The 25,743-nt window shown below is 38.6% G+C and overlaps 1 protein-coding gene across 11 annotated transcripts in view; it reads right to left on the bottom strand.

Annotated features, from left to right (window-relative positions):
- The window catches only part of DLG2 (discs large MAGUK scaffold protein 2), a 2,048,212-nt gene that overhangs the window by 401,950 nt on the left and 1,620,519 nt on the right, over positions 1–25,743 (bottom strand). For all 11 annotated transcript variants that reach the window (XM_032641314.1, XM_032641323.1, XM_032641315.1 and 8 more), the window contains one exon: positions 15,214–15,282. In XM_032641314.1, coding sequence (XP_032497205.1) covers positions 15,214–15,282 — 69 coding nt within the window. The remainder of the gene's footprint in view (positions 1–15,213; positions 15,283–25,743) is intronic.

The following is a 25,743-nucleotide window of genomic DNA, read 5'->3' as shown; positions in this document are numbered from 1 at the left end:
TCCTTGGGATATTTACCGACATCTGGATTTGGGAGAAATTTTTGCTTGGGGTCAATTAGACAGAATATCCACTCCATATGAATTCCTTCTATTCATAGAGGGTGGTTAACATCTTTCTGGGCAGGTATTTTATGGACGGGAAAATGCTAGTTTCTAGAAAATTCTGCCTCTGTATTGTTGCTAAAATTGCTCTTCTAAGGTAAGATAAAACAGTGTATGTCCACTACTGGACAAAAGGAAGATATTTGAGTAGCTGAAGGTACTTCTTGGTCTTTGCAGTATTAGCAAAGTACTTCTAGATTTTTTTGCACATGATTTTCTTCTTTTTTTTTTTTTAAATCCCTGCCTAGTTCCAAATACATTCTGCAAAATGTAATTTGCGTCACCTCTCCTGAGAATCCTACCTACCTTCCCAGAGGCAATCACTTTTAACCACTTTGGTTTTAATTCTAGTAGTTACTTCCCTATTGCTAAACATATGCTTATACTAGAGCTGTTGTCGCTTGAACAAAGGGTGGGGGTTAACCTGAGTATAATTGATCGTCAGCCCTCCGTATCTGAGTTTCCTCCACATCCGTGAATTCAACCAGCTGCAGTTAGTGCAGTACTATAGTATTTATTATTGAAAAATATCAGCATATAAGTGGACTTGCACAGTTCAAATCACATTGTTCAAAGGTCAACTTCATTTCATTAAATTCTATTTTGTTCCCAGAACAAACGAAATCCCTCTGGCTTCCTGAGGATAGTTTTTGTTATGTGTGTTTTAATCTTGTTTCTGTCACTTGGTAGGTTTGTTAAGATATTTGGTAACCCGTGGTTGTCTGTTCCTATTTAAGAATGAGGTAGTAGAAAGGTCTCAGAAAGTATTGCAATATAAGGGCAAAACTTTTTCACTGAAAGGCTTCAGGTTAGGGGAGCAAACCCGAAACTGTCCCCCTAACTAGCACACAGTGCAGGGCTTTGGTGTGGGGCACTATTCAAATGAGCTTATCTGGGTTCCTCAGAAGAGTCACCCTATTTCTTCAGAGGAGAAAGTTCATTTTCTGACTGGTGGTAAGTGCTTGCCTGGCAGCTGTTCTGCGTGTAGGGGTGTGCACGCTGAGTGGGGGCATCTTCTATTCTCAGGCTCTGCTCTCAATCCCATCTGTTGTCACTATTCTGAATTCTCCGAGAGTTTCCTGGGTTCTGTTAGGCGGATCTGCTTCCTCCTGAGCTGTGGGCTCCTCTATGCTTTGCAGCTTCACTGTGGTGGGCTGTTTTGTGGGTGGCATCCCTGGAAACACATCTCCAGGAGATGGCAGTCACATAGAATACCATGTGTAAGGTGCCCCCGCAGCTGTGTAAGGTACAGCACATGCCTTTCCTCTGTAGGTGATCTAAGGCAGGGACTGCTTTGTTCTGTTTCTTCAATTATTACCCTTCCATCTGCTTTCTGTCATGCAGAAGTATGCTGAAGTCTTTTGGCCTTTGACGGTCCCTTCTCCTTTACTGTTATGGGACTGTCCCTTTTTTTTTTTTTTTTATTCCATTAGCTTCTTTTTAATGGGGTCTCAGGAGGGAGAGGAGATTAAGATATGGGCTGCATCTGTCAACTTGAAACTGAAGCAAGGAGCTCATACTGTTAATGGCGACGTTATTCTGCCTCGTTATGTCTGGCATAGTTATAGACGATTCAGATATCAATTTAAAAAACAGCAGTAACTCTAGGTAGAGGCTCAGACAGTTTTATTGTCTCTATGGATCGAATTAACTGGAAATCTGAAATATTTCCACTTATTTTATGTCAAGTAAATAGCAACTTCAGTGAAAAATATATAAACCTATGGCCTTTTAGAGCACCTTCATTTTAATAAATATCCTAAGTAGCCGCTTTTCACGAAAGCATTAGCAAGGAGAATTTTGAAATAATGAAATTTCCAATTTCAGCTGATTGCCCACGTTCAGAAGTATAACACCTTAATGGGAAGCCTGCTAAAGACCCATTGGCCTATGCAAAATGAAAAATACCTCTCCCACTACGCGTTCAGTGACAGTGATTGTATGCCACATTATCTATGTATTTGATGGCCAGCTGGGATGTATAGCATAAACTTTAGTGCTCTGGGCTTTGTAGAGGATTACTGAGGTTTCCCCTTCTAAATATTCCAGCAATGCAAGATTAATTCTACCTCAAATATTTTATTTTATATCAAGAAATGGTTTACATACATAGGTACATATATATGTATTTAATAACAAGTTTCAACGTGGGTCTTCAAACTAACCTAAGCTTTAAAAATGAAAGTTTTGTTTGTTTTCTCACGATACTTGGACGAAGCATATATTCAGCTAGTACTTATTGAGGGCCCTACAGGTACCCGCTGCTTTCACAGGAAGTTGGTGAGTGCTATGCTTTTCTCCCTTTTGGGGAGGCAGCTCATGCTTAGGGAGGGGATGGGTCCTGTTTAAGATTAACAACAGACAGCAGAGAGGTCAGGATCCAAAATGAATTCTTTGATTCCAGAGTCAGTTTTCTTCCATGATTGCAGGGAACAGAATATTTTTCATAGTTCATTATTAACTAGATATGAGGCAAACTGCTTTATACCAGTTGGAACGATGGGACATAGCTGAGAATACCGTTTCCTGTTTTTTAGAAATGGGATCACTCTGTGTTATGACATCAGGGTAAGGCCTTCACATTTTTGTTTTCATCTTAACAGAGAATTAGAGTTAGTGGCTACATGTATCACAGAGGTCATTTTACTCAAGCGGAAAACAGTGCAAAATGCTGAAAGACTGCTTATTGGCAAACTGCTAATAAGCTTTTGTGAATAAGAAGAAAGAAGGAAAAGGTTTGGAAATAGCTCTAGAAGGAAATGCCATTATTTAGCATAGCTGAAGGAAGGCTCCTTTGTGTAATGACTGAACTGTGGGATGATAGCCACCCTGCACGCTGCCAAAGGAGGTCTTTATAAAGAACTAGGAAGGTGAGCTGGAGACCAGTGGTAAGCTCAGCCTCCACACCCTCGTCTCTACCACAACTAACACCTTAGGCTAGTGTGCGTGTGGGCCTCCAGTGCCTCCCCAGATGCCGGGCTAGTCATTCTACTTAGTGATTTCTAGGCTGAGAGTCAGTTCTACTTCTTTATCATTTCTTATCCTAGGAACTTCTTCACTATGTCTAACTTAGACTGAATGTGGCTTATAAATGGTGGGATCAGTGCTTTCCCACTCAATAAAGACTTTTTTTTTTTTTTTTGTGGTGCGGGGGCCTCTCACTGTTGTGGCCTCTCCCGTTGCAGAGCACAGGCTCCGGACGTGCAGGCTCAGCGGCCATGGCTCACGGGCCCAGCCGCTTCGCGGCATGTGGGATCTTCCCGGAACGGGGCACGAACCCGTGTCCCCTGCATTGGCAGGCGGACTCTCAACCACTGCACCACCAGGGAAGCCCTCAATAAAGACTTTTCATGCCACAGTATAGGGGATGGAGTTGGACAGTGAAGTCAAATTTGATTTCCAATCTAGGCTTGCTATTTTCTATGTAAAGGTCTTTGGGAAAATTACTTAATGTGTCTGAGACTCCATTTTTAGAAAAAAAAAAGATGCCTATTTTACAAGACTATTTTGGAAATAAAATCAGATAAGATAGATGGATGGATGGATGGATGAATAGATGGATAGATAGATGGCCTGGCACCTAATAAGCACCCAATAAATGTTAGTTTCTTTTCTCTTCCCTCGAAGAAATAGCCATGAATTTGTACTATTTTTGTTCCCAGTAAATTGCACATTTTGAATATGATCTCATTAAGCATCTAATGAAGCTTTCTTCTTCAAACCAAAGCATCCTAATCCTGTTAGTGTTTTCCTGATAAAATGCTGTCTCATCCCTTTGTTAACTCTGGATGTCTTTTCCTTGGTCCTTTCCACATATCCAATTTTACATGCAGAATTCAAAACCAGTCACATCCTTTGGAGGATATGACAAGCAACTGTGTTTTGTGGAAGAGTTCTGTCTAAACTATGGCACTTTCTAGAAGGAGAAAACCAAGGAGGGTAGTACGGAGGGTACGGTCACAAGCCTGCACGAACTTGTACTGCAGGTGATGACTGGTGGATGTTCTCAAGTCCAACTGGAGAATGCTCACAGGCTGCAAAGATTATTTCCTCTCATTTTTTGAAGTGGTCTCTTTACTTTAACTTTTTAAGATATATATACTAGAAATGTAAGAACATTTCTTACTCTAGTCCTAAATTCTTCTTTTGGCACTGAGGATAAGCTGATGTGTAGAAAACAGCTTAGGTTATTCTTTCCTTGTTTAATAAGCACTTAAATATAATCTTGGTAATTAAAGTATTTTTAATATAAATATGAACTCAGCAATGAGGCAAACTCAATAATTTGAATTGCTTCCACAAACGATTATTACCCATATATATAGGAAAATGCCTCTCCAGAATATAGCAAAGATACCCGTCCCTGACTTTTAACAAATCCTTATTTAATATATATTAGAAACTCTCATGCCTTATTAAGTATATATTATGTATAACAACAACAGCAACAACTACTGTCACACACATATAATGCCAGTTCTATTATAAAAAATTAAATTATATGTATATATAATTTTAATTCTTGAAAGAACTCTACGAGGAATCATCATCAGTATTTCCATTTTACATTAATTAGGAAACTGAGGCACAATGAAATCAAGTAACTTGCTATCACATAGCTAGCAACTTCCTTAGCCCTGGTTTAAATTCTGGGAGTCTGGTGAGGATCCATGATCTAGACCATCTTGTACATTATTACAGAACCAAATGGTCTGAAGTATTGACTGAGAACTTCTATGTCTTTTTTTTTTTTAATGGAAAATAACAAGTGTCGCGATGGAGATAGTAGTTTACTGTTGAAAAATGGGTTACTTACTGTTGAGAAAAGAGTTACTTAATTCTTCCAGAGCAAAGTTTCTGTTTAGTCATCCACTTCTATCTCTGTTTTCTTTTATTGGAGTATAGTTGATTTACAGTGTTGTGTTAGTTTCAGGTGTACAGCAAAGTGAATCAGTTATATATATATATATATATATATATATATATATATGTCTCCATCCTTTTTCAGATTCACCTCCCATATAGGTTATTACAGAATGTTGAGTAGAGTTGCCTGTGCTATACAGTAGGTCCTTATTAGTTATCTATTTTATATATAGTTGTGTGTATATGCTAATCCCAATCTCCTAATTTATCACTTCCCCCCATATTTCCCGTTTGGTAACCATAAGTTTGATTTCGAGATCTGTGAGTTTCTGTTTTGTAAATAAGTTTATTTGTATCATTTCTTTTTTACTAGATTCCACATGTAAGTGATATCATATGATATTTGTCTTTCTCTGTCTGGCTTACTTCACTTAGTATGATAATCTCTAGGTCCACCCATGTTGCTGCAAATGGCATTATTTCATTCTTTTTTATGGCTGAGTAGTATTCCATTGTATATATGTACCACATCTCATTTATCTATGTGTCTACAAATGACTCAATTTCATTCCTTTTAACGGCCGAGTAATATTCCACTGTATATATGTACCACATCTTCTTTATCCGTTCATCTGTCGATGGACATTTAGGTTGCTTCCATGTCTTGGCTATTGTAAATAGTGCTGCAGTGAACACAGGGGTGCATGTATCTTTTTGAATCATGGTTTTCTCCAAATATATGCACAGCTGTGGGATTGCAGGATCATATGGTAGCTCTATAGTTAGTTTTTTAAGGAACCTCCATACTATTCTCCTTAATGGTTGTACCAATTTACATGACCACCCACAGTGTAGGAGGGTTCCCTTTTCTCCACACCCTCTCCAGCATTTATTGTTTGTAGTGTTTTTTTCTTTTTGATCATGGCCGTTCTGACTGGTGTGAGGTGGTACCTCATAGTTTTGATTTGCATTTCTCTAATAATTAGTGACGTTGAGCATCTTTTCATGTGCTCTTTGGCCATCTGTATGTCTTCTTTGGAGAAATGTCTATTTAGGTCTTCTGCCCATTTTGGGATTTTTTTTTTTTTTTTTGACATTGAGCTGCATGAGCTGTTTGTATAGTTTGGAGATTAATCCCTTGTTGGTCGCATCATTTGCAAATATTTTCTCCTATCCTGTGGGTTGTCTTTTCATCTTGTTTATGGTTTCCTTTGCTGTGAAAAAGCTTTTACGTTTAATTTAATTTAATCTGTTTATTTTTGTTTTTATTTTCATTACTCTAGGAGAAGATCAAAAAAGATATTTATGGAGAGTGTTCTGCCTATGTTTTCCCCTAAGAGTTTTATAGTATCCAGTTTTACATTTAGGTCTTTAATCCATTTTGAGTATTTTTGTGTATGGTGTAAGGGAGTGTTCTAATTTCATTCTTTTACATGTAGTTGTGCAGTTTTCCCAGCACCACTTATTGAAAAGACTGTCCTCCACTGTATATTCTTGCTTCCTTTGTCATAGATTAGTTGACCATAAGTGCGTGGGTTTATCTCTGGACTTTCTATTTTGTTCCATTGATCTATATTTCTGTTTTTGTGCCAGTACCATACTGTTTTGATGACTGTAGCTTTGTAGTATAGTCTGAACTCAGGGAGCCTGATTCCTCCAGCTCCGTTTTTTTCTCTCAACATTGCTTTGGTTATTCGGGGTCTTTTGTATTTCCAAACAAATTGTGAAATTTTTTGTTCTACTTCTGTGAAAAATGCCATTGGTAATTTGATAGGGATTGCATTGAATCTGTAGATTTCTTTGGGCAGTATAGTCATTTTGACAATGTTGATTCTTCCAATCCAAGAACATGGTATATCTCTCCATCTCTTTATGTCATCTTTGATTTCTTTTATCAGCATCCTATAGTTTTCTGCATACAGGTCTTTTGCCTCCTTATGTAGGTTTATTCTCAGGTGTTTTATTCTTTCTGATATGATGGTAAATGGGATTGTTTCCTTAATTTCTCTTTCTGATCTTTTGTTGTTAGTGTATAAGTATGCCAGAGATTTCTGTGCATTAATTTTGCATCCTGCAACTATACCAAATTCATTGATGAGCTCTAGTAGTTTTCTAGTGTTGTCTTTAGGATTTTCTATGTATAGTATCATGACATCTGCAAATAGTGACAGTTTTACTTCTTCTTTTCAAATTTGGATTCCTTTTATTTCTTCTCTGATTGCCATGGCTAGGACTTCCAATACTATGTTGAATGAAAGTCTTTTTCCTGATCTTGGATGAAATGCTTTCAGTTTTTCACCATTAAGAATGATGTTAGGGCTTCCCTTGTGGCGCAGTGGTTGAGAGTCTGCCTGCCAATGCAGGGGACATGGGTTCGTGCCCTGGTCTGGGAAGAGCCCACATGCCGCGGAGCGGCTGGGCCCGTGAGCCATGGCCGCTGAGCCTGTGCATCCGGAGCCTGTGCTCTGCAACGGGAGAGGCCACAACAGTGAGAGGCCTGCGTACAGCAAAAAAAAAAAATAAATAAATGATGTTAGCTGTGGGTTTGTCATATATGGCCTTTATTATATTGACATAGGTTCCCTCTATGCCCACTTTCTTTTTATCATAAATGGCTGTTGAATTTTGTCCAAAGCCTTTTCTCCATCTATTGAGATGATCACATGGTTTTTATTCTTCAATTTGTTGATGTGGTGTATCACAGTGATTGATTTGTGGATATTGAAAAATCCTTGCATCCCTGGGATAAATCCCACTTGATCATGGTGTATGACTCTTTCAATGTGTTCTTGGATTCAGTTTGCTGGTGTTTTGTTGAGGATGTTTGCAACTATGTTCTTCAGTGATACTGGCCTGTAATTTTTTTGTGTGTGTGGTATCTCTGCCTGGTTGGTATCAGGGTGATGGCAGCCTCATAGAATGAGTTTGGGAGTGTTAATTCCTCTCAGTTTTTTTGGAATAGTTTCATAAGGCTAGGTGTTAACTCTTCTCTAAATGTTTGATAGAATTCACCTGTGAAGCCATCTGGTCTTGGACTTCTGTTTGTTGGAAGTTTTTTAATCAGAGTTTCAATTTCAGTACTTGTGATTGGTCTGTTCATATTTTCTGTTTCTTCCTGGTTCAGTCTTGGAACATGGTACCTTTCTAAGAATTTGTCCTTTTCTTCTAGGTTGTCCATATTATTGGTGTATAGTTGCTTGTAGTAGTCTCTTATGATCCTTTTTATTTCTGTGGTGTCAGTTGTAATTTCTCCTTTTTCATTTCTGATTTTATTGACTTGGGCCCTCTCCCTTTTTTTCTTGATGAGTCTGGCTAATGGTTTATCAATTTTGTTTATCTTTTCAAAGAAAAAGGAAAAAGAACCAGCTTTCAGTTTCACTGATCTTTTTTATTTTTTAGTCTCCATTTCATTTATTTCTGCCCTGACCTTTATGATTTCTTTCCTTCTACTAACTTTGGGTTTTGTTTCTTCTTCTTTCTCTAGTTGCTTTAGTTGTAATGTTAGGTTGTTAATATTTGAGATTTTGTTTCCTGAGGTAAGATTGTATTGCTAAAAACTTACCTCTTAGAACTGCTTTTGCTGTGTCCCATAGGTTTTGGATCATAGTGTTTTTGTTGTCATTTGTCTCTAGGTATTTTTTGATTTCCTCTTTGATTTCTTTGGTGATCCACTGGTTGTTTAGTAACATATTGTTTAATCTCTACATGTTTGTGTTTTTTAACAGTTTTTTTTCCTATAATTGATTTCTAATTTCATAGCCTTGTGGTATGAAAAGATGCTTGATATGATTTCATTTTTCTTAAATTTACTGAGGCTTGATTTGTGGCCCAATATATGATCTATCCTGGAGAATGTTCCATGTGCGTTTGAGAAGAAAGTATATTCTTCTGCTTTTGGATGGAAAAATTAAGTCCATCTGGTCTAATGTGTCATTTAAGGCCTGTATTTACTTACTGATTTTCTGTCTGGATGATCTGTCCATTGGTGTAAGTGGGGTGTTAAAGTCCCCCACTGTTATTGTGTTACTCTCGATTTCCCCTTTTATGGCTGTTAGCCTTTGGCTTATATATTGAGGTGCTACTATGTTGGGTGCATACATATTTACAATTGTTATATCTTCTTCTTGGATTGATCATGTAGTGTTCTTCCTTGTCCCTTGTAACAGTCTTTAAGTCTATTTCGTCTGATATGAGTATTGCTACTCCATCTTTCTTTTGGTTTCCTTTTGCATGGAATACCTTTTTCCATCCTCTTACTTTCAATCTGTATGTGTCCCTAGTGGGTCTCTTGTAGACAGTATATATACGGGTCTTGTTTTTGTATCCACTCAGCCAGTCTATGTCTTTTTGTTGAAGCGTTTAATCCAACTACATTTAAGGTAATTGTCAATATATATGTTCCTATTACATTTAAGGTAATTGTCAGTATGTATGTTCCTATTACATTTAAGGTAATTATCAATATGTATGTTCCTATTGACATTTAAAAAAATTGTCTTGGATTTGTTTTTGTAGCTTTTTTCCTTCCCTTCCTCTTTTGTTCTCTTGTGATTTTATGACTATCTTTAGTGTGTGTTTGGGTTGCTTGTGTGTGTGTGTGTGTGTATGTGTGTGTATCTATTGTAGTTTTTTTGTTTGCAGTTCCCATGAGGTTTTTAAAATTTTTAAGTTTTATTTTTTAAAAAAATTGTTTGCTTGTTTGTTTATGGCTGTGCTGGGTCTTCGTTGCTGTGCATGGGCTTTCTCTAGTTGCGGCAAGTGGGGGCTACTCTTCGTTGCAGTGTGCGGGCTTCTCATTGCGGTGGCTTCTTGTTGTGGAGCATGGGCTCTAGGCACGCGGGCTTCAGTAGTTGCAGCACGTGGACTCAGTACTTGTGGCTCGCAGGCTCAGTAGTTGTGGCACACAGGCTTAGTTGCTCTGCCACATGTGGGATCTTCCCAGACTAGGGCTCGAACCCATGTCCCCTGCATTGGCAGGTGGATTCTTTTTTTTTTTTATTGTGGTACGCGGGCCTCTCACTGCTGTGGCCTCTCCTGTTGTGGAGCACAGGCTCCAGACGTGCAGGCCCAGCGGCTGTGGCTCATGGGCCCAGCCACTCCGCAGCATGTGGGATCTTCCTGGACCGGGGCACGAACCCGCATCCCCTGCATCAGCAGGTGGACTCAACCACTGCGCCACCAGGGAAGCCCGGCAGGTGGATTCTTAACCACTGTGCCACCAGGGAAGTCCCCCCTTGAGGTTTTGATATAGCAGTCTATATATACATAAGGTTGTATTAAGTTGCTGATCTCTTTCCACCTAAAGAAGTTCCTTTAGCATTTGTTGTAAACGTGGTTTGGTGGTGAATTCTCTTAGCCTTTGCTTGTCTGTAAAGCTTTTGATTTCTCTGTCAAATCTGAATCAAAGCCTTGCTGGGTAGAGTATTCTTGGTTGTAGCTTTTTCCATTTCATCACTTTAAATATATTTTACCACTCCCTTCTGGCCTGCAGAGTTTCTGCTGAAAACTTTATGGAGATTCCCTTGTATGTTATTTGTTGCTTTTCCCTTGTTGTCTTTAATATTTTTTCTCTTTAATTTTTTCCAGTTAGATTAATATATGTCTGTGTTCCTCCTTGGGTTGATCCTGTATGGGACTCTCTGCACTCCCTGGACTTGAGTGTTTCCTTTCTCATATTAGGGAAGTTTTTGGCTATAATATCTTCAAATATTTTCTCAGGCCCTTTCTCTTTCTCTTCTCCTTTGTTGACACCTGTAATGTGAATGTTGGTGCGTTTAATGTTGTCCCAGATGTCTCTGAGACTGTCCTCATTTCTTTTCATTTTTTGTTCTTTATTTTGTTCTGTGGCAGTGATTTCCACCACTCTGTCTTCTAGCTCACTTCTGCCTCAGTTATTCTGCTATTGATTCCTTCTAGTTAATGTGTTGTTCATCTCTGTTTGTTCTTTAAATCTTCTAGCTCCTTGTTAAACATTTTTTTGTATCTTCTCTGTCTGTGCCTCCATTCTTTTTCTGACCTTTTGGATCATCTTTACTATCATTACTCTGAATTATTCTTCAGGTAGATTGCCTATCTCCTCTTGATTTAGTTGTTCTTGTGAGTTTTTATCTTGTTCCTTCATTTGCAACATATTTCTCTGTCATCTCCTTTTGTCTACCTTTCTGTGTTTGTGGTCTCCTTTCCACAGGCTGCAGGATCATAGTTTCTCTTAGTTCTGTTGTCTGCCCCCTGTGGGTGAGGTTGGTCCTGGGGTTTGTGCAGGCTTCCTGGTGGAAGGGACTGGTGCCTGCTGTCTGGTGGGTGGAGCTGGGTCTTGTCTCTCTGGTGGGCAGGGCCGTGTCAAGGGGTGCGTTTTGAGGTAGCTGTGAGCTCAGTATGACTTTAGGCAGTCTGTCTGCTGATGGGTGGAGCTGTATTCCTGTTTTGCTGGTTGATTGGCCTGAGGCATTCCAGCTCTGGAGCTTGTAGGCTTTTGGGTGGGGCTAGGTCTTGGTGCCAAAAATGGGACCTCTGGGAGAGATCATGCTGATCAGTGTTCCCTGGGGCCTCTAACACCAGTTTCCTTGCCCCCAGAGTGAGCTACCGCTGACCTTTGCCTCCTCAGGAGACCCTCCAAGACCCCTAGTTAGGTCTAGCCCTGGTTCCTATGGAGGTATTGCTTTGTGCTGGGTCCCAGTGCATGTGAGACCTTGTGTGCACCCTCCAAGAGTGGAGTCTCTGTTTCTCCCAGTCCTGTGGAGCTCCTGCACTCAGGACCCACTGGCCTTCAAAGCCAAATGCTCTGGGGGGGGGAGGTTCTTTCTCCTGATGCCTGACCCTCAGACTGTCTTGTAGGGCTATTTTTATGTGGGAACGTCCCTGTATAGCCTAAGTGGGTTTAATATTTTTGGGTGCTAGAGCTGTTTTTAATATGCTTGTCTGTCACCTCTTTCCTCAGTGTATGCTGGCCATTATCCCCTTGGTAAGAGGAGTGACTGATGTTGTGGTGACCTGAGCCTGCACTGGATATTGAATAGGGGCCTCCCCTTGCTCTGAGGTTGTCACTGCCCTGTCAGGGGCAGGGTCTGCTCTCCAGTTGGAGTAGAGGCCCCGAGATCTGTCTCTGAGCTGTGTTTCTGACCTGCAGTGTGACATAGGCAGGATTGGAGCACTCTCTCTGGGAGAGAAGCCACTGGGTTTTCCTCCTCCAGAGCTATTCAACTGTGAGTGTGCTCTGTTGCATCACTTTTCACCTGTTGGGCTGGCTCATAAATTATACTATTGCTGGAACTTCTCTCAGACCCACCTTAACAACGGGTATGCTGGCAATTGGCCCTGGTGTCTTTCAGGCGTTGTTTTCACCAGACTACCAGCACAGATCCACTGCAGTCAGGTCCCAGGACTGCAGTAATTGTGCACCAGGGCCTGCTGTGGGAGCTATGGAGGCAGCTCAGATTCTGGCCCAGTCTAGTCCCCATGTGTATGTGCCCACAAACCCACAGTTGCTAAAGCTAGACCCATCTCAGCTGGGGGAGCACTCATTCATTTGGATATTCTGCAGGTGCTGAGTTTACAAAGCCGGCAGCTGGGGTGTAAATCCGCAGTTCCCACAGCTGTGAGGAGAGATTTCAGCTCTTCTTCCTTAGTTGCATGGCCCATGAGGCTCAGCTGTGGTTTCAGCCCCACCTCTGCATGTGGGCCTTCCACCAGTGTCTTTTCCCGAGGCTGCCCCAGAGCCTGCCCAGGTGGGTGGGGTCAGAGGCAGCAACAGGTGGGGCAAATGCCAGCCTGCTGGGGTGGGCAGGGGTGAAGGAGGCAGCCGCAGTGGATGGGGCATCTGAGCCTGCTTGGGCTGTGGGGCTGGAGGAGGGGCGGGGGTGAGTGAGCCTGCTCTTGCAGGCGGTGGCCAAGGAGGGTGAGGCCTGCAGGCCTGTTCAGGCAGGAGCCCCTTCTAGTGCCCAGGGAGGCAGGGGCTGGCATGTGGGGAAGGGGGCTGCAACGGCGGCCAGGGCTTCTTCCACAAACATTCCCGCTTGTAGAGCTCTGTACTCCCATACCTTCAGGCTCTCTCTTTGCAGCTAACAGCAGTTCCCTCCCTGAGTCTGCTCTCCAAACCCCAGGTTCTAGCACCCAGCCTCTGTCCGCACCAGCAGACACATGTCTCAGGCCGGGACGTGCCGTGCTGTGGCACCAAACATTCATGTAGGTCTTACTCTGTCCTGCCTGCCACAGACTGGTCGCTGTGCTATCCTCTGAGCCCCTGAAGCTCCCCAGCTGATCTCCCTACTAACGAGGGGGCTTCCCTGGGTGGGGGAACCTCTCATCTTTCAGTTCCCCCCCAGGGGTGCAGGTTGTGTCCTGTTTCCTCTTGTCTTTTTAAAATTTCTTTTGTCCTACCCAGTTGCATGGGGATTGTTCTTGTCCTTTTAGGTGTCCGAGGTCCTCTGCTAGTGTTCAGCAGGTGCTCTGTCAGAATTGTTCCATTCTTGATGTACTTATGCCATCTTGACTCCTCCCCCACCTCTATCTCAGTTTTTGTTTTCTTTTTTAATAGAGGAGCTAAAATTGTTTGATGTTCTTTACTGCTAAAAACAGAAGAGTAGGACTAGGAAGAGAAGGAGGTATCCTTTTGAGGGGAGGGCAGTGTTCATGCAGAGGTCACATTCCTTTCACTCACGTTCCCATGGGTTTGCGGACATGCAGTGGATATCCTTCGCTAAAGGCAAGAAAGGGCACCCCATGAAGTGTTTATAAGATTTTATGCTGTTCCAGGAAGGAAAGGCTAACCTCTCCCTCCCAAGTGGATGTCCACTAGGTCATGGAGTTTGCTGACTTGCCCTGGGGAGAGAAGATGAGAATGTCAGGCAGGGAGAAAGAAAGGAGGCAAGGACTAGCCCTAGTAAGTTCCACCTGAGGGGTAGGAAAGATGGATGCTGCTCATGTCTGCAAGCCTCACATTTGAAGCTGCTGAGGACAGATGAGAAAGGGTGACTATGTGCTTGTGAGGAGGGACTGACACAGCTGGGGCAAAGTGGGTGAGTGCATCAGAGGACTACAGTGTGCTACTGCCAGGGGGTTTTGTAGAAAAGATCGCTGATGCTCCCAGGGGACCACGTGCTGGGGGAGTTGAGTTTCTTAGCATTGGTGCGTGTTTGGTTCTCTACCCATCCAGGCTACATCACCCGTGATAGCCAACAGAAAGGAGGACTGCTACAGGAGAATGTGAGGAATGCCATTTCCCATTTTTTTTTTTTAAACAACTTCATTTCTACCAGAGAAGAAATCTAAGAGAAAGGAAGATCTAGAGGGCGGTATGAGAGAGAGAGCAGCTTACTCCTCTATCAACTCCAGAGCACTTTGGTGGACCCCAAGTCTTAATTATGTTGGAAAGAGAGACAGAGGTTTGACTGAAAACACAAGATTTTAAAATAGAGAGACTAAATAATAGAGATTTTAACTGAAATGCCATTAAGGAAGTCTACTTGTCATTGAGAAATAGGGTTGAACAAAGCATAGTTGGTAACAGGTATTGGAAAATAGTGATTTAATTTTTATACAGTAACCAATTAAGTGTTGTCAATTAAATCAGTTGCGATTATAAAGCAAGTGGATGGAAATATTAACTCCTTCTTCTCAGCCCCTTCAGCTTCTAAGTCCTCTACACGTAAGCCTGGCCAGCCAACATCACCATTCTCATTTCCTGCCTTGCACACCTTGCGCCAAATCACTCAGTGGCCTTTTGACATCTGAAATCTGCTTAGATGTTCATGTTTTTGCATGTGCTCTTTCTCCTGCAGGGAGTGCCCTTCCTTCCAATATCTGTCAGTCAGGCAAATATCCACAGATGCTTCAGTTCTCAGCTTGAGAGTTATATCTTCTCTGAAACCATCCTGACCTGTTCCCCCCTCCCTCTTTGTTACCCATTCTCGGTCAGATATCCTTTCTGGATCCTTCATTAATCCCTCATACATATTTCCTGTGTGATGCTTACACTGTTATGTGCAGGTGTGTGTTTATATTTCTGTCATTCTCAATAGATAATGAGTCCTCTGAAGGAAAAGATCTTATTTGACTTGTTCAGTGTAGTACCTCGCACGGTGCTGGGCATATATATAACATAAGCTTCATAGATATTTGCTAACAGAAAGAAAAAAAAGGGGTAACGTGGGGAGGGAGGGAGGAAGGAAGGAAAGAATTTATGCTCAAAGTGACAAGGGTGCTCGGTTTGGTTTAAGAGAAGGCTCCGTATTATTCTTATCGTCTTACCCTTCCAGGGAGATGGCCCGTTGGAGAGTCACTGAAGGCTGGCGGGTTGTAGTGCTGTGTTGGGAATGACTGCAAGAAAAGAAAGAAAAAACAAACACAATCATTTATTTAAAATATCTTTGCACATTCTAATAGTCTTATTGTCATGAAAAGAATCAATGTTGGAAGAAATACAGGAGAGATTAAATGACTGTTCTTTGGTGATAAGCAGAATCATCCACCACAGTATAACACTCTACCAGATAAGGGGCTAATATTTCTTTATAATTTGATTTCAACATGTATTATTCAAAAGTAAACTTTAAATGAAGGGTAGCCATGAAAAGAAATATATTTGGAAGAGGTAATTATTTTCCCCTTGGAATAAGGTAACATAAAACCAAATTTCACTATGAGGCAATATATTATTTTTTTAAGGCAGAACATTTTTTTCTAACAAAATTTTAAACAGCAAATTTGAAAATTGTAGTAGTATTTAATTAGTATAAATTTATTAGTTTATATTTGCAATACTTGTAAAAATAATAATAATTCAACTGTTGAATGAACACAAAAACTTGAAAAATGGGATTTCCAGTTGCATATCAACATTAGTTAGAATTTAAGGTAATTCCGTATTTATTTTGGTTGCATGATAAGGTAAGACTGATTTTATAGATAAGTATTTGCACTAGAAATTATATTGTATCTTTGCACTAGCAATTATATGGTATATATAGTAGTATCTAATACTTATTGAGTACTTATTGCCTGAGTTCCTTTTCTAAGTATATTTTTACATCCTTTATTTCTTACAACTCTGAGTTATGTACTGTCTCATTTGACAGATGAGGAAATTAAGGTAAGGAAGGTTTAAAACTTGCCCAAATTCATGTGGTAAATACCTGTGCTCGAAATGGTATCTAGACGTGCCATTCTTCTTAACCATCATATCACCTTCCAAATGGTAACAGTTTTTCTGGCTTTGAAAGAATTTGTCTTGCAATCTCAGAATACTCTTCAATTAGAGACAGAGGGAGACTCTTTCATCTGAGATATGCACAATGACAATCCAAGAGCATATTGTAATGAATTGTGAGTTTCCTATGTATTAAAGTGTACAATAAAATGTATTTCAGTGTGCAATTTTAGTTTGTAGTATTAGTTTAAAAACTTATTTGTAACATTAGTTACATATACATGTAGTGTGTGAAGGTGTGTATATACACATATATGTATAGAGAGAAACCTGAGGAAAATATTTGCAGAACATGAGGCAACTTCACACAATTCTAAGACTTCTCAGCACATGCTTTGAAAACACTGACATTGCCATAAAGAGCCAAGCAAATAGGCTGCAGATTTTCATTCAGAACCTTTGTTATTATGGGTGAGAGGAGGTGTTTAACTGTGACATGGATGACATTTATCTGAGGTTGAGAGAGCAGAATTTGGGGACTATGGCTAAGGCCTAGAGAATGGTCGTCTTCTTCAAATTAAGGATTGTATCCTTTGTTTCCTGGCATCCCTCATAGTGCCAAGCATCACTTATGTCCACTAAGCATGTTTTGATTGGCCAACTGAAAGGCAGCATAGCATTGAGGAGCTGGACCATGTAGCCAGGCTGCCTGAGTTCAAATTTCAGCTCTGCCACATAGACCAATGTGACCTTCCTCATAGGGTATTCAATGAATACAGTGTTTAGAACAGTGTCTGTCTGTCTTACATGGTAAAAGCTACATAAGTGTTAAATAAACATATGATTTAGCAGAGTGTGCACTTTGAGATCTTTCTTTAGTACTAAATAAGCATAATTACTTAGATCACTTCAATTAGCCATATAGTCAATGCCACAAGGTGTAGACTTGTGAGTATATTATAACTTTGGTGGTCAATATCAAATTATTAAAATGTTTTCTGTTGTAAAAACAACATTATAAAATTAATAGAAATCAGCCACAGCAATCAAAAAAAAAAAAAAAGAAAATGTATCCAGATTGGAAGGGAAGAGGAAAAATTGTCATTATATGCAGATGACATGATACTATACAGAGAAAATCCTAAAGGCACCACCAGAAAACTACTAGAGCTCATCAATGAATTTGGTAAAGTCGTAGGATACAAAATTAATATATAGAAATCTGTTGCATTTCTTTACACTAGCAATGAAATATCAAAAAGGGAAAGTTAAAAATCCCCTTTAAAATTACATAAAAAAATACTTAGGAATAAACCTGACCAAGGAGATGAGACATATGCTGAGTATAAAACACTGATAAAGGAAACTGAAGATGAGGCAAAGAAATGGAAAGATACCCCATGCTCTTGGATTGGAAGAATTCATATTGTTTAAATGACCATACTATCCAAAGCAATCTACAGATTTAATGTGATCCCTATCAAATGACCCATGACATTTTCCACAGAACTTGAACAAATAACTCTAAAATTTATATGGAACCACAGAAGACCCAAAATTGCCAAAGCAATCCTGAGGAAAAAGAAAAAAGCTGGAGGTATAACCCTCCCAGACTTCAGACAATACTACAAAGTTACAGTAATAAAAACAGTATGGTGCTGGCACAAAAACAGACATATGAATCAATGGAACAGGACAGAAAACCCAGAAATTAATCTACAACAAGAAGGCAAGAATATACAATGGAGAAAAGACAGTCTCTTCAGTAAGTGGTGCTGGGTAAACTGGACAGCTACATGTAAAAAAAATGAAATTAGAACACTCTCTAACACCATACACAAAAATAAACCCCAAACGGATCAAAGACCTAAATATTTAAGACTGGATCTGTAAAACCTAGAAGAGAACACACACAAAACATTCTCTGACATAAATTGTAGCAACGTTTTCTTAGGTCAGTCTCCCAAAGCAATATAAATAAAAGCAAAAATAAACAAATGGGACCCAGTCAAACTTACAAGCTTTTGCACAGCAAAGGAAACAAAATGAAAAGACAGCCTATGGAATGGGAGAATATATTTGCAAATGATGCAACCGACAAGGGATTAATCTCCAATATATACAATTATGCAGCTCAATATCAAAAAAAAAAGACCCAATCAGAAAATGGGCAGGAGACCTAAATAGACATTTCTCCAAAGAAGACACATAGACGGCCAACAGGCACATGAAAAGTTGCTCAACCTGGCTAATTACTAGAGAAATGCAACTTAAAACTACAGTGAGGTATCATCTCATGCTGGTTAGAATGGCTATCATTAAAAAGTCTACAAATAACAAATGCTGGAGAGGGTGTGGAGAAAAGGAAACACTCCTATACTGTTGGTGAGAATGTAAATGGGTGCAGCCATTATGGAAAACAAACAGTATGGAGGTTCCTCAAAAACTAAAATCTAAAAATAGAGTTGGCAATATGATACAGCAATCCCACTCCTGGTCATATACCTGGAAAAGACGAAAACTGTAACTTGAAAAGATACATGTACCCCAGTGTTTATAGCAGCACTATTCACAATAGCCAAGACATGGAAGCAACCAATGTCCAAAGGCAGATGAATGGATAAAGATGTGGTGTATGTATACACACACATATATATATATACACCCACACATACATACAACACTGGAATATTAATCATAAAAAGAATGAAATAATTCCATTTTCAGCAACATGGATGGACAGATTATCATACTAAGTGAAGTAAATCAGACAGAGACAGACAAGTAATATGATATCACTTAGATGTGGAATCTAAAATGATACAAATGGACTTATTTACAAAACAGAAATAGATTAACAAAGAACAGACTGGTGGTTGCCGAGGGGGAGGGGGGTGGGGGAGGGATGGATTGGGAGTTTGGGGTTAGCAGATGCAAACTATTATATATAGAATGGATAAACAACAAGGTCCTACTGTATAGCACACGGAGCTATATTCAATATCCTGTGATAAACCATATGAAAAAGAATATAAAAAATGTATATATGTATAACTGAATCACTTTGCTGTACAGCAGAAATTAACACAACATTGTAAATCAACTATACTTCAATAAAAAAAAATTCTCTGACATAAATCATAGCAATGTTTTCTTAGGTCACTCCCCACAGGCAATAGAAATAAAAGCAAAAACAAACAAATGGGACCTAATCAAATTTACAAGCTTTTGCATAGCAAAGGAAACAAAAAGACAACGTAGGGAACAGGAGAAAAATTGCAAATGATGTGACCGACAAGGGTTAATTCCCAAAATATACAAACAGCTCATAAAACTCAATAACAAAAAAACCAAACAATCCATCAAAAAATGAGCAGAAGACCTAAATAGACGTCTCCGAAGAAGACACATATTGGGTTGGCTAACAGGCACACGAAAAGATGCTCAACATCGCTAATTATTAGAGAAATGCAAATCAAAAGTACAATGAGGTATCACCTCACACCAGTCAGAATGACCATCATCAAAAAGTCTACAAATAATAAATGCTGGAAAGGGTGTGGGGAAAAAGGAACCCTTCTACACTGTTGGTGAGAATGTAAACTGGTGCAGCCCCTATGGTAAACAGTATGGAGTTCCTTAAGAACCTGAAAATAGAGTTACCATATGATCCAGCAATCCCACTCCCAGGCGTATATCTGGAGAAAACTCTAATTCAAAAAGATAAATGCATTCCAGTGTTGATAGCAGCACTATTTACAACAGCGAAGACATGGAAGCAACCTAAATGTCCATCAACAGATGAATGGATAAAGAAGGTGTGGTATAGATACATAATGGAATATTACTCATCCATAAAAAAGGATGAAATGATGCCATTTGCCACATGGACCTAGAGATTATCATACTAAGTGAAGTAAGTCAGACAGGGAAAGACAAATATATGATATCACTTAGATGTGGAATCTAAAAAATACAAATGAACTTATTTACAAAACAGAAACAGGTTCACAGACATAGAAAACAAACTTATGGTTACCAAAGGGAAAAGGGGGCAGAGAGGGATAAATTAGGACTTTGGGATTAGCAGATATAAACTACCATACATAAAATAGGTAGACAACAAGGTCCCTATATTGCACAGGGAAGTATATTCAATATTGTGTAATAAACTATAATGGAAAAGAATATGAAAAAGAATATATATGTATTCATATATACATATACATAACTGAATCACTTTGTTGTACCCCAAACTAACACATTGTAAATCAACTGTACTTCAATTAAAAAAATTAAATTAATGGAAATCAAAATAAGAGAGAGTAAAAAAAATTCACATATAATTCCACTGCCTTGTCTCAGACTTTACAGAATCATCTAATTTAATTCTTGGAGCTGTCCTATAAGGAAGGTATGAGAATCCCCATTTTATATTTAAGAAAACACAAAGAACTTAACATGTCAGAAAACAACAGCTTGCAAATATGGAGCCAGAATTCAAACTAAAGCCCCTCTTGTTGCCAAGTGTATGTACTTTAAACTCTATGCTACTGATTCTCTGTATTTCCACGTGTTTCATATCATTTTAAATATACACAGACCATATATAACTTCATATCTGCATTCCTCCTCCCCCCCCCACATTATCATTTAATCACTCCTGGCAAGGTTTCCATAATTATTATTTTGGTGTTATATAATGTTACTCTGAAGATGTAATTTATTTAATCATCCTTTTACAAATGGATATTTGGGTTATTTCTGTTGTTTTAATATTATAAACAATGCTGCAACGAACATAGTGATATCAATTACTTTTTTTTACTTGACAATTTCCTTTGAATGTATTCCCCCAAATGGAAATATTTATTTGGTTATGTTTCATGACTTATGTTATTAATTACTTTTCAAAAGTTTCTACCATTTTATTGCTTCTAAAAACATACGTATATGTGCCAGTTTCACCACAATCTTATAAGCCCAGCTATTATAATTTAAAAAAAATTGATAATAGGTACAAAATGATGCCTCAGATTTATGAGTATTTCTTTCTTTATGAGAATGACCTTTTCTTTTCTATGTGCTTATTTGCGAATTGTATTTTTTTGTTTAAACTGTTCAGGCTTTTCCTTTACCATTTATCTTCCACTGGTTTAGAGAGTGCCAACATTCCTTGGGTAAAGATCAATGATGCTTACTAAGCAAGATTAATGAGTAACTGGAATCACTGATAGTTTCCTCACCAATAACCTGGCCCATATAATGAAAACAAAGAAATATTCAGTAATCTCACTTATCACTACCTTAAACTAATTACTTTAATATTCTGCCCCAAATTATTCCAAAAATGTCCCTTTAAAAGTTTTAGTGACACTTAGATTAAGTGCAAAAGGTACCATGAAGTGCTCACAGAAATTGACTCCTTTTGTGTTACACAAAGTCAGCCAATTTCTCCTAGCATGTGAATCTGGAACAAACGGAGCTTTTTACAACATATAATTACCCTTTTACTCTACTAAGACATATATGGTGAATTACCTGATAGTCAAGACCTACAGATGCAAGGGAATTTTTGTTATACCCTGATAGTAACATTTAAGCAGTAATTGCAGTCGGTATTAGAAGCTACCTGATAGCTTCTAAGTGGTATTAAAAAAAAAAAAAAATCAAATATCTTCCCCTTGGGACCAAGTAGGTTTCATCCTTTCTGTATCATTGGCTACATACACAGCATGCTGCTAGTTCTACCATGACTAAGAAATTATAGGTGACAACTGCCTGGCTATTTCACCTCTTGAGGCAGAGAGGCCAGCCAGATGGAATTCTGAGAAGTGTAGTGGAAAGAACCAAGGAAAGAAAGCACAGCTGAAACTTAAAGCTTTCAAAAGCTAAAAGAATTGTTGTAAAGCCAAACCAGCTTTACAGCAAATGTTAAAGGAAATTCTCTGGGCAAGAAAGAAAAGGTCACAACTAGAAACAAGAAAAGTACAGAAGGAAAGAGCTCACTTGTAAAGGCAAACATACAGTAAACGTAGGAAATCATCCACACACAAAGCTAGTAGGGAGGTTAAAAGAGAAAAGTAGTACAGTCATCTGTATCCACAATAAGTGGTTAAAGGATACACAAAACAACTAGATGTAAAGTAGGGTATCAAAAACAGCATGAGGGGAGGAGAGTACAAATCAAGGGTGTTTAAAATGCATTTGAAATGAAGAGATCAGCAATTGAAAACAGCTGCATATATATACAGACCACTATAAAAAAAAACTCATGGTAACGGCAAACCAGAAATCTATAATAGATACAAACAAAAAAGAAAAAGGAATCCAAGGATAACACTAAAGATAGTCATCAAACCATAGGATAAGAGAACAAAAGAAAAAAAAAAGATGTACAAAAAGAAATACAAAACAATTAATAAAATGGCAATAAGAACATACATATTAGTGATTACCTTAAATGTAAATGGACTAAATGTTCCAACCAAAAGACACAGACTGGCTGAATGGCTACAAAAACAAGACTCATATATATGCCAACTACAAGAGATTCACTTTATTTATTTATTTAGAGATTCACCTTAGATCTAGAGAGACATACAGACTGAAAGTGAGGGGATGGAAAAAGATATTCCATGCAAGTGGAAATAAAAGAAAGCTGGAGTAGTAATACTTTTATATCAGACAAAATAGACTTTAAAGACTGTTACAAGAGACAAGGACACTACATAATGATCAAGGGATCAATCCAAGAAGATATAACAATTGAAAATATATGTGCACCCAACATAGGAGCACCTCAATACATAAGACAAATGCTAACAGCTATAAAAGAGAAAATTGACGGTAACACAATAATAGTGGGGGACTTTACCACCCCACTTACATCGATGGATGGATCATTCAGATAGAAAATCAATAAGAAAACTTACATAGGCCTTAACTAACACTAGACTATGAGGACTTAATTGATATTTATAGAGCATTCAACCTGAAAGCAGCTGAATACACATTCTTTTCAAGTGCACATGGAATATTCTCCAGGATAGATCACATGCTAGACCACAAACGAGACTCAATAAATTTAAGAAAACTGAAATCATGTCAAGCATCTTTTCCAACCACATGCTATGAGATGAGAAATCAACTACAAGAAAAAAACTGCAAAAAACACAAACACATGGAGGCTAAACAATATGTTACTAAACAACCAATGGATCACTGAAGAAATCAAAGAGGAAATCAGAAAATACCTAGAGACAAATGACAACAAAAGCACTGTGATCCAAAACCTATGGACATAGCAAAACCAGTTCTAAGAGGGATCTTTACAGCAATACAAGCTTACCTCGGGAAACAAGAAAAATTTCAAATAGCTTAACTTTACACCTAAAGCAACTGCAGAAAGAAGAAGAAACAAAATCCCAAGTTAGTAGAAGGAAAGAAATCATAAAGATCAGCGCAGAAAGAAATGGAATAGAAACAAAACAAGAGCAAAGATCAATAAAACTAAAAGCTTGTTATTTGAGAAGATAAACAAAATTGATAAACCATTAGCCATCAAGAAAAAGAGGGAGAGGACTCAAATCAATAAAATTAGAAATGAAAAAGGAGAAGTTACAACAGATGCTGCAGAAGTACAAAGCATCCTAAGAGACTACTACCAGCAACTCTATGCCAATAAAATGGACAACCTGGAAGAAATAGACAAATTCTTAGAAAGGTATAACCTTCCAAGATTGAACCAGGAAGAAATAGAAAATAGGAACAGACCAATCACAAGTAATGAAATTGAAACTGTGATTAAAAATCTTCCAACAAACAAAAGTCCAGGACCAGATGGCTTCACAGGTGAATTCTATCAAACATTTAGAAGAGAGTTACCACCCATCCTTCTCAAACTCTTCCAAACAACTGCAGAGGAAGGAACACTCCCAAACTCATTCTACAGGGCCACCATCACCCTGATACCAAAACCAGACAAAGATACTACAAAAAAAGAAAATTACAGACCAATATCACTGATGAATATAGATGCAAAAATCCTCAACAAAATACTAGCAAACAGAATCCAACAATACATTAAAAGGATCATGCACCATGTTCAAGTGGGATTTATCCCAGGGATGCAAGGATTCTTCAATATATACAAATAAATCAATGTGATATACCAGATTAACAAACTGAAGAAGAAAAAGCATATGATCATCTCAATAGATGCAGAAAAAGCTTTTGACAAAATTCAACACCCATTTGTGATAAAAACTCTCCAGAAAGTGGGCATAGAGGGAACCTACCTCAACATAATAAAGGCCATATATAACAAACCCACAGCAAACATCATTCTCAATGGTGAAAAACTGAAAGTATTTCCTCTAAGATTAGGACCAAAACAAGGATGTCCACTCTCGCCACTATTATTCAACATAGTTTTGGAAGTCCTAGCCACGGCAATCAGAAAAGAAAAAGAAATGAAAGGAATACAAATTGGAAAAGAAGAAGTAAAATTGTCACTGCAGATGACATGATACTATACATAGAGAATCCTAAATATGCCACTAGAAAACTACTAGAGCTAATCAATGAATTTGGTAAAGCTGCAGTATACAAAATTAATGCACAGAAATCTCTTGCATTCCTATATACTAATGATGAAAAATCTGAAAGAGAAATTAAGGAAACACTCCCATTTATCACTGCAACAAAAAGAATAAAATACCTAGGAATAAACCTACCTAGGGAGACAAAAGACCTGCATGCAGAAAACTATAAGACACTGATGAAAGAAATTAAAGATGATACAGATGGAGAGAGGTACAATGTTCTTGGATTGGAAGAATCAATATTGTGAAAATGACTATACTACCCAAAGCAATCTAAAGATTCATTGCAATCCCTATCAAATTACCAATGGCAGTTTTTACAGAACTAGAACAAAAAATCTTAAAATTTGTCTGGAGACAAAAAAGACCCCAAATAGCCAAAGCAGTCTTGAGGGAAAAAAATGGAGCTGGAGGAATCAGACTCCCTGACTTCAGACTATACTACAAAGCTACAGTAATCAAGACAATATGGTAATGGCACAAAAACAGAAATATAGATCAATGGAACAGGACAGAAAGCACAGAGATAAACCCATGCACCTATGGTCAACTAATCTATGACAAAGGAGGCAAGGATATATAATGGGGAAAAGACAGCCTCTTCAATAAGTGTTGCTGGGAAAACTGGACAGCTACATGTAAAAGAATGAATTTAGAACACTCCCTAACACCACACACAAAAATAAACTCAAAATGGATTAGAGCCCTAAATGTAAGACTGGACACTATAAAACTACTAGAGGAAAACATAGGAAGAACACTCTTTGACATAAATCACAGCAAGATCTTTTTTGATCCACCTCCTAGAATAATGGAAATAAAAACAAAAATAAACAGATGGGACCTAATGAAACTTAAAAGCTTTTGCAAAGCAAAGGAAACTACAAACAAGATGAAAAGACAACCCTCAGAATGGGAGAAAATATTTGCAAATGAACCAATGGACAAAGGATTAATCTCCAAAATATATAAACAGCTCGTGCAGCTCCACCTGAAAGAAACAACCCAATCAAAAAATGGGCAGAA

This window comes from Phocoena sinus, chromosome 8 (assembly GCF_008692025.1).
Source record: "Phocoena sinus isolate mPhoSin1 chromosome 8, mPhoSin1.pri, whole genome shotgun sequence".
Taxonomy (NCBI): domain Eukaryota; kingdom Metazoa; phylum Chordata; class Mammalia; order Artiodactyla; family Phocoenidae; genus Phocoena; species Phocoena sinus.
Note: the sequence above shows the minus strand (reverse complement) of the source record. Positions and strands in the feature narration are given on the sequence as shown.